Here is a 9,884-nt window from a genome sequence, read left to right as displayed (position 1 = left end):
ATAGCCCTCCTAAGTGTTTGGCAGAACAAATAAATGCATTAGAATTGATTTTGCTTCAGGTGTACTTTAGGTGAATGTTAAATACCATTTTTGGAATCAGCTATACATTACCCATACTGCATGGATACTGTCACCTAGAAAGGAAAGATCCAAGATAAACGTTCATCATGTTATATAGATACCTCGGATTCATAATTAACTTGACAGAGCTTAAAAGACTTTCTGATGTAGGATGCTTTGCTTCCCGCCCCCCCAAGAGTTTTTAGCAGAAAGTAGATCAGAATAAAACTGGGCAATAAAAAGTGGAAAGTCCTTGAACTAAAGTGTACAGGCAGCAAACAATGTAAAATAAAATGATTTTATATGTAACACATATGACAAGCTGATACAGCAAATTACTTACTCAGTAAACCCATGACTCAATTTTGAAAGGAAGATTTGTTCATTTCGGAACTCAACAGCAAGTATAAAACATTAAAGCCATCTTAAGACCGAACTCCACCTCTATTATCTTTGAATTTTTTTTTATACATTGTCTTATGATTAAGACATTCATTACTGTTTAGAACTTCATATAATTTATAATAATTCTCTACAGAACAATATAGTTAATTCAGTATCATCAATAACTTTATACAGATACAGTATTGAAGCCATGTCCTCTTTTGCTTACTATCAAGTACAAAACAGCTTATACAGACTAAAAAAAGCTACACACCACAGTTGTAGCATACCGTATTTTGTGCCTGATTAAAGTTTACAGTAGTGGCTTTTTGATCTTTCAAGACAAATAAACATGATACCACATAACAAACAGTTGTGCAAACTCAGGCTTAGGAGGAAGACTTAACTACCTCCTTTTTCCAGAACTACTCTTCCCTGCTTTACTGCTGCTACTACCAGACTTGCTGGAAGATTTTGAAGAGAAAAGTCTTGTCATGAATTCAGAGACATCTGGCAGCTCATGGTTGGAATTCAGCATGTTCATTGACTGCTCCATTTCCTGCATGCAAAGATTAGATAACCTTAATAGCTCGTAACAATTCTGGCTGTTTCTAAGGCATCAGTTGAAAGATCGTATCAGAAAGATGTCAAATTTTCCCAAATACTGTTTTACTATTTGTAGTCCTACAGGGTACATATTGCTATGTATTTTTATGCAACCACAGCCAAATGCCCAGCTACACACAAAAACATAAAACCCCAAAACTAAAAGCACTGGTGTATGGAAAAAGGTAACCATGTCTTAAGCAGTCTTACAGGGTAACCATATGATTTAAAAAAAAAAAAATTCTAAAAGAAAAAAATGCCACTACTGATTTTCAGCATTACTTTCCTCCATTTTAAAATTTAAGCTTTTGTTTAGATTTTCGTTTCTATGTTCTCATAGATTTCACATACTTTTGTGTTTTCAAATTAGTATTATTTATGCTAATTCTAACAAATTTTTTAAGCTGTTTGAAGGGATTAGATATTTTTATTACTCTACTTTGTAACATCAAGCTATTAGTGTACAGCAGCTAAGTTTTCTTTGTTTCATGAAAGGAAGGATTTTAATATGAGACCATATATCCAGCTAAGCTTAATGTAACTTTACAGTTTAGCATAGTGGCTCTACGAGATGAATTAGTACAGTCTAAAACAAACAAACAAACCAACCAACCAACCCTGAAGTACTTTTAAAGCATACAACAGCTGAACTGCACATCCACAATGTGATAATGCTTACAGTAATTGCCAATTTAATGTGGGATTGTCACCTTGCTCTTGTGCTTACCATTCAGAATGATACAGCTTTAACTGTTTTCAAGGTACAAACGAAGCAAAAGCTGTTATGGTAGCCTTTGTTAGTACTGCATCTATGCTACATCTGTACTTAATGCCTCTACAACAAGCACAGTTACTAAATCATTAACTTTCTATATAAACTAGCACTGTGCTGATTCCATAAAGAAAAAACAAGCTATCTTGAAAAATGAAATACAAGCTCCATACCCTCCACAAGCAAAGTGAAATTGGATATACACTTAAGAATTTAATACATGGTCATCTAGAGAATGCCATTAAAATTGAGTTCTTAAAAACTACCTTCTCCTATTCTTTAAAGATAATTTAAATTACAAGCAAGATTCCTTCAACTTAAAATTTCTCCTTAACAAGTCATATCAGTCAGCTAATAAGAACTAAAGCATTAGAAGTCCTGATGGTTTACCATCAGAACAGCCTGTCTGTAAGCAGTGTCAGATCAGCGAAAAAGGTAAGGAATAAGTGATTTTTTTAAAATTCAACCTCTGAAGTTCAGCTTGAAGAACATGCCACGGCTATCTAGCATATCTTCGTACCCTGTTTTTAATCAAAATTAAAGCCAAAAGAGCATTACATAGCTCTGATATGCTTTTTATAGGTATTACTTAAAAAAAAAAAAAAAAAGACCAAAAAAAAGACTCAGACACCTATAAAGTACTACTGAAGACAGTGGTCATTTAGAAGAAAAGGAGTTTAAATTAACCAAACCCTCAAAAAGCAGCCACCCAAGACAGACAAGGAATACTTCTAAAAATAAGAAAAGATTTGGCAAACACCTTGAATCTCCATTTTGTCCTAGCCTTCTGCTATTCGGCATTTTGCATGATGACAGGACAATAAATCAGATAATTTAATGACTACATTAAGACTCCATGTCATATACGCTATTGTTGACATCTGGATTTAACAGTCTCGTAAACTATGTGGTTTAGTTTGATGGATAAGAGAACTCCACATCATACTCTTCTCAACACACCTGACGCTTATTAAATGATGTCTAAAAATGAAGTGCTAAACATAGTGCAGAAATACATTGGAAATTTATAGAAAAAATAACCCTTGAGAAATTATATTTATCACTCTAAAGAAACTGGAAAACACCATTCACACTGTAATACTTTCAAAGCTGTGCCAAACAATTTAATTCCATGTCGTGCTGCTTAACAGCAAATTCATAAGTCAGAAATGTTAGAATTCATTGTTAGAACAGCAACACTGTATTAACTGAATAAATGATGCCCATTAAGACTTCTTTAAAAGTCCAGTTTTATTACTTGTCTGTACCTTAAAATCTCATTATCTTTGTTCTCTATGTCTGCATCAATTGAACGTACTTACCCGTCTCATATCAGGATCACTGGTGTTGACAACTTTAGGCAAAAGCACAAATATCAGTAATGGAAGAACCATCATCATCACCTACAGAGAAAACAGCAAATATTTCTTCAGCTTATTTGTTGCTCCACACATTTTTAAACATACTGACATAAATCTTTCAGCTGAACAGCCAAATTCTAGAATTACTGCATTGTGAGTCAGTAACCCAGTAACAGTAATCCACTTGTCAGGCAAGAAACCTGATAAGGAAGTATTACGTTTTAAATAACAGATTTCAAAGTTGGACCATTAAAGTAAATGCTTGTTATCTCTTTCAACTGTTGTAACTACAATCTTGCAACATGTTGATCTCCACACTACTAGAACAACAGCATGTTGTCAAAGGAACCAGACGATGGGCTATTATCAGAAGACATACACTAACAGAGTGGGTATATAAGGGAGGAGAGGTCATAGAAAAACTTTCTATTTGTAAACACATAAAAACCAAAGAAATAAACCAATCCTCTCAGAAGAGCAAAGTGTGCACATCTTTTCTGAATTATTCTATTCTTGGTATTCTGAAGAATAGCTATATTTGGATCCTTAGCATACTTTTAACCTTTGTGTGTTGCTTGTACGTACCATAGGGTTCATGAGGAAATCTGTCCATCCCCAAGATTCTCTCTTTATGAAGTATGAAGGAGGTCCAGAAGATTTCATCTGGAGTGGGTATGGGAGCCTGACAACTTCAGAGGTTTTGATGTAATTCACATATCTTGCTCTAATGAGCAAAATGCAAATAATTAAAAATACAATCTTTAACAAAAAATAATTATTTCATAATATTCCAAACAAAAGTTTTAGTAATAGACTACAAACAAAACTATCTGCTAGGCAGTGTCAGCTGGGCTTCACTTTTCAGAAGATAATTTCTCTCAGCAGCATACTTCATGGAATCACATAGTATTTTACCTTTTTTCCAGGCTAGCTATTAAGCAGGCTGAAAAACTTGATATGGAAAACAGACCTGCAGATCAGAAACATCAGAACTATTTGTTCAAATGTGACTTCTGCAAAACATTTTTTCTCACCTTGGTAACGAGCAAGAAGAGCTACAATGTTTAAAGAGAAGGTACAGCTTTGAACAGGGTAGTGTAGCTTAAACAGAGTTTGCTCAGGGCAAGAACTGTTTATATATGAAGTTAATACTACTTTTTCCCTAAGTGCATCACTTTGCATTTATCAATACTGAATCTCAGTCTCTATTACTTTATAAGGTCTTTCCATAGTTCTTCACTAGTATTCTTCACTTTGTCCTACTATTTAGATAGTTACTTGGTACTATCATCCAACCTTGTCACTCTTCACTCATTTTTCATGATTTACGAATATCTGCCCGCCTTGTGCAACTCCAGGGATGACTTCTGCCATTAAAAGGGAAATCACTTATTCCTTCTAAAATTCTCACCAAATATTCATCCATAGAATGTCTTTCCCTCCTACCTTATATTTTCTTCAAAAGCTTTTGAGATTTTCAAGCAGATCTTATCAAACATATCCATTATCCACACGCTGCTTCCTCTTTCTAAGAATTGCAGTATTTTTTTAAGCCAGAACTTCCCTTAGAAAAGCCCAGCTGACACCTTCCCCATGTACCACATTTTTTCATGCATCTCCCAACTGTATTCCTCATTATAGTTTCTACCTGTTTGACTAGTAGAGATGTCAGGCCAACTGGTACTTTGCTCTGCAGACATATCCTAGCAATTAACATCAAGTTTGTTACCTCTAGTCCTCAGATACCAAAACAGTGCTAAGTGAGAAGTTATACACGCTATTGTGTCTATTTCACTGAGTTCCTTCCGTATTTATCACATATTAATTATTGCCAATGAGATACTGCCTAACAAAGTATAAAAATAAAAATTTCATAAAGTTTGGCAAAAAATCTAAGCACAAACAAATTGTGCTATCATTATTATAAACAGACTATTTGCACTGTTTTCTGTTTGAAATTTCCATTTTTAACCTCCCCTAAAATACTGCTGCAGTGTTTATATTGATGTTTGTACTCCTAAAATGTAACGGTATCTTTTATAAGATACTGTAAAAGACAAACTTGAGGATACTACATGTGTGCGCGTACAAAGAAAAATTAACTACAAACATGTTCATTTAAACGAAAATCACGTTATTAGATAGGATAGCCATTTTTTATGTGTTACTTACTGAATAGTGTGCAGTCACAGATGTACAGTTATAGTTGTTAGGGATAACGTATCTGGCCGCAACATTAAAAAAGCTAACGATGCTACAGAAATACTGCAGGCTGGCAACTACTAGCATTTGCCAGTAACTGTAAGGAGTACCTTATGAAGGTATAACAGAAATATTTTAGAATTTAGAATCAGAATGAATTAGAATTTCATTGTGCCAAGTCTTGACAGAACATTTACCAAAAAAGAAAGGAAAAAGGGAAGAAGAAAAGAAAAAGGTATTGGCAAAAGATAAAGCAGTTAACTGATTTATGTCTAGATTTTATTTCAGGATAGCTGCATAAGAAAATAACAAAAGTAAACAATAGACGGACTCTTTTTACCCATTTGCTTTTATTTAAGGCCATAAATATGAAAGGAAGAAAGAAACCAGACTTTGGATTTTAAGAAATGTGCTCCTAGAAGTGATGTTAAAAGAAGCTGAAACATATAGTCTGAAGTGGAACATCAGATCTACAGTACTGTTTCCATTACTTCTTATACTGCGCTGTCAGGCATGCTTAATAGATCAATACAGAAGCAAATCAGGAAAGGCTCACCTCATTTTGCCTTTTGAAGTTATGTCAACTCGCACGGGCTCAAATTTATGAGCAGGGGATATAACTTCCACTACATAAGATCCTGAAGGTACATCATGAACCACAAAACTTCCATCTGTCCTGAAAAAACAGTAAGTTCCACTACATTTCAATATGCTCCAGTACACAAGAGAGGGTGCTTTATTTTTTTTAAAGAAGAAACTGTAATAGTATCATTTTATATTTTAAATCTCAATATAACAACAATGACCAAAAGGAAAATTTAAATCGCTCAGCACTTATAATATCAAGCCCCTTAAGGTCATCAATGTGTGCCACAACAGTAGCAGAAATTACCAGTTACATTAAAGATTTTCTCATGCCCTCAAGCTATTGTCTTGCTGGAGGAATAATTTAACAGCCTAAGATCTGAAATGCTTAGATTTCATGTATTCAAATGATGGCAGAATCGACTTACACCTTCCTTCCTCCTTCCGAAATACATACAATGAAGTTTACTTTGCTTCAGTACTTCTGCTGGAAGCAAAAACAACCAAAAATTGACATCCTACATAGTGTGGGTAGATATTAGAGATGACTTGCAATGCACAAAAATTACCGTTTGTGCCTTTATTGCAAAATAGACTTACTTGCAAAATAGTTTTTACTTTTAATTGCTCCCTTTAGGACTAGCCCACGCTGGAAAGCTCTATGACAACAATAAGGAAACTAAGAGCTCTGAACAGATACACAGAAGGGATTTTTAGACAGACTGCTTTTATTTTAAAATATGAAACTTCAATATTTGGTGAAAATATTAGTAAAAGGATACTTGAAAGCTTCAGCACCATTTGCCATTGAAGTACAGAAGCTTGTAGTTTTCCTCCTACGTGTTTCCAGAAGTTTCCAGGAAGAAAAACTTAGTGTTCTCTACCCTTTTAAAATTAATGTAAAAGATATCGCTCGTAAAAATAAGACTTAACATTAAGACAAAAAAAGTTGTTCAAAGGGGGGAAAAAGTAATAAAACCTGATACATTAGAAACTTGCATAAGGAAAACAAATAAATGAACCCTCTTAAAAGTGAACCTTCAAAAATAATTTTGTCCTTATGTCCTTCACACAAGCTCTCTTTCTCAAAGATGTACATCACTTAAGGACCTTTCCACCACGAAGACAGAAGCATATAAACAGTACTGTGTACTGTTTCACTAATACTTTATGTGATGATTTGAACCCCTAAGAATGCTTACACTATCTTATACTGCAACTGCTGTAAGGATGTTTCCCTAGGAATTTCCTTTTAATTTTTCATTCTTTACAGTATTATTTTGATAAAATTCAATTATAGGTTTTTTTCCTAAAGATTTATTTATATGACAAAGCAAATTCTCACTTCATATATTGGTATCCAATACTGCCTTTTTAGAAGAAAAAAAATTTCATTTTTATTACAGTGGGGAAACTAATCAGATTTATAAAAATGCTTGTACTAGAGGATGACTCTTGAAACACTCAAAAAGCAACTCTGCTATGCCAAATAATTATTTTCCTCTTTTTGATAACTGGAATGACATCCATGTAATATATAATCAAAACCTGCCTGAGAGATGCTGACAAAAGATGGCGACAAATATATCTTCTGATATATCAAATGCATTTAAATCTGTCACTGAAAAGTGAAGGATCTTTCTACTGAGCCTGAAATACCACTGCTATTTAAGAAAGCTGTTCTTTCTTCTAACACAGTTCTTACTAAAAGTATACTGCCATCTAGTACTGTGCTCATTACGAGTGACAAAAAAAATCCCAACCAACATCAAAGCATTTTTGCTAAAATGTACCATGCTTGTGTTAGTGCAACATCTACAGATTTATCAAACTGAATAACTTATATAATATTGTTTGGCTTTAAGTTATATCAATATAATTTGATACATCTATAAAAAGACATATCAAATTAATGTAATCAATAGAGCTTGACATCTAGGTTACACTGTCATAAATATGGCACGCTCTTAGCTAAGACTATTTCCTCATATTTCAGACAACTCGAGTTCCAAGCAAGCGTTTGGAAACTTACCAACTCCATGGCATTTATTAAATCAGCTCCTAAATATGATGTCAGGCTCCCACAACTTGGTTGTACTGGCTTATCAGGTGCTACACTGACAAGGTTCTGCAAGTTTTGCAGAGTAAAATCTGTTGTGTTAACCTATTGACAGTTCCCAGAGTCAAAGTTCAGTTCAACTTTTACTGCAGAGGAAATAATTAAAAATGATTGGTATTTATGAGCTGGTGTATCTTAATTCCATATAAACTTTCTCATTTTAATACATAATTAAAAAACCAATTTATTATACTATCTTAAAAATAATAAAAAATAATTTTAGAATTAGCTTCTACTCTTGAAATTATGAGACTAGTTCAATTCTTAATTCTGAGGACATTTTCTGTGTCTTAATATCTCTAGACCCTTTGCTGATCTGAATATACCCACTACCACCTGAGACTGAATAAGCTAATGTGATTCTTTACAGCTTCCAAATGCATTCGCATGATCTTGTGTGAAGCAATAAAGCCATATCCCTTAAAATGGCTTTCAGTGGTACAGTGAAAAAGTTTTTCACGGGTACTGTAATAGATAACTACAACTGTAACTTTCTGCCACAAACAAGCATTTCTCCAGAACGAGTAAATTCTTAGCAAAGGAGAGGGTCTTAAAAAAGTGACAGAATTTGCACCCACAAAAGCTGAGAACAAACACCGTACTCCAGAATTTAATGCAAACGTGGTTTGTTTTTTTTTTTAAATTAAAACTCAGTTCCAATGTTTTGATCGCTAAAAAGCCAGCAGCCTGAGTCATCAATTTGGTTACATCTGCAGGAGGCTGAGAACAATACCTACAACACAACAGGGCTGGCCTTTTCTAATGCCTTACAAGGTAAGGTGCAAGTGTACCAGTAAAGCCAAAATCGGACGCCAGATGCTCATCTCCACAGCCGCGCGCTGCTAACTGGGACAAGGCCGCTAATTTGTAGGGAGCTGCTCCGCTCTGCCGCAGTTGGCCGCCATCTTACGGCCGCGACTGTAGAAGGGACACTAAGCGTGTCAGAGGGGCGGAGGATACCTCCGAGCGGCACCCGCGGCCCAGGGGGACAGCGGCCCAAGCCCGGCGAGGGGCGCTTACTTCCCCGCCGGGACCAAGCCCCCCGCCCCGCCCGCCGCTCACTTCAGGAAGCCGACGTGCTCCTCCCCGTCCACCAGCACCCGGGCCCCCGCGATCCAGTCCTGCGGCTTCACCCCGGGCACCACGGCCCGGCCCTCGATCTTAAACCGCTCCCCGGGGCCCGCACCGCCCTGCGACTCCGCTGTCCCAACTGCCTCCGAGCCGCAGGCGCCATCGGGCAGCGGCGACGCAAGAAGCCAGAGCAGCACCAGGCACGCAGCGCCGCTCCGCGCCGCCATCGCGGGTCAGGGGCAGTCGCCTTCGCGCATGCGCTGAGCGCGAGCCGTCGCGTCCCGGAGCGCAGCCCGCGCGGAGAGCCGGGCCACGGACTTGCTGCGCGTGCGCACCAGGCAGGCAGAGCGGGCTCCGATGCCCTGCGCATGCGCACGCGAGAGAGTGGCGCGCCGTCGGATGACGTACAGAGCACTGGCGAATAGGAGGGGGGGGGGAGCTGTTCGGCCATGACGTGTAGCGAGGCGGAAGTGCTCCGGCGGTTTCCCCCGCGTGAGGCGCCGCAGGGCCCGAGCGCCAGGGGCCGGTGGCTGCCCGGGGGGAGGAGGCGGGCCGCGGTGCCGGCCCCGGCGGCGGAGCGCCGGCCGGACAGAGCTTCGCTCGGGGCTGTGCCGGGCGCCGCGGCTCGGCCTACGCGCGGCGGGGCGCTGCCCACCTGCGCATCAAAGAGCATGGGCTGCGGGGAGGCCCCTCTCCTCGGGCACAGCACCCGCAAGGCCGCGGG

At 38.0% G+C, this 9,884-nt stretch overlaps 1 protein-coding gene across 1 annotated transcript; it reads right to left on the bottom strand.

Moving 5' to 3' along the window:
- Positions 1-339: 339 nt before the first annotated feature.
- On the bottom strand, positions 340-9,387 carry EMC7 (ER membrane protein complex subunit 7). Its single transcript, XM_050897150.1, has 5 exons — positions 9,152-9,387; positions 5,942-6,061; positions 3,769-3,907; positions 3,145-3,225; positions 340-1,003 (listed from the first exon to the last, which is right to left on the bottom strand). The coding sequence occupies exons 1-5, from the start codon at positions 9,385-9,387 to the stop codon at positions 851-853; spliced, it is 729 nt and encodes a 242-aa protein (XP_050753107.1). The 3' UTR covers positions 340-850.
- Between the last annotated feature and the right edge of the window lie 497 nt (positions 9,388-9,884).

Source organism: Gymnogyps californianus, chromosome 5 (assembly GCF_018139145.2).
Source record: "Gymnogyps californianus isolate 813 chromosome 5, ASM1813914v2, whole genome shotgun sequence".
Classification (NCBI taxonomy): Eukaryota; Metazoa; Chordata; class Aves; order Accipitriformes; family Cathartidae; genus Gymnogyps; species Gymnogyps californianus.
Note: the sequence above shows the minus strand (reverse complement) of the source record. Positions and strands in the feature narration are given on the sequence as shown.

Excerpts from the sequence above, each read along its gene's own strand:
- EMC7 (XM_050897150.1), bottom strand. The coding sequence starts at position 9,387 with ATGGCGGCGCGGAGCGGCGCTGCGTGCCTGGTGCTGCTCTGGCTTCTT. Across the intron at positions 6,062-9,151 it reads GAGCACGTCGGCTTCCTGAA|GACAGATGGAAGTTTTGTGG; the intron begins GTGAGCGGCGGG and ends CTGTTTTTTCAG. Across the intron at positions 1,004-3,144 it reads GTGATCCTGATATGAGACGG|GAAATGGAGCAGTCAATGAA; the intron begins GTAAGTACGTTC and ends CTTTGCATGCAG.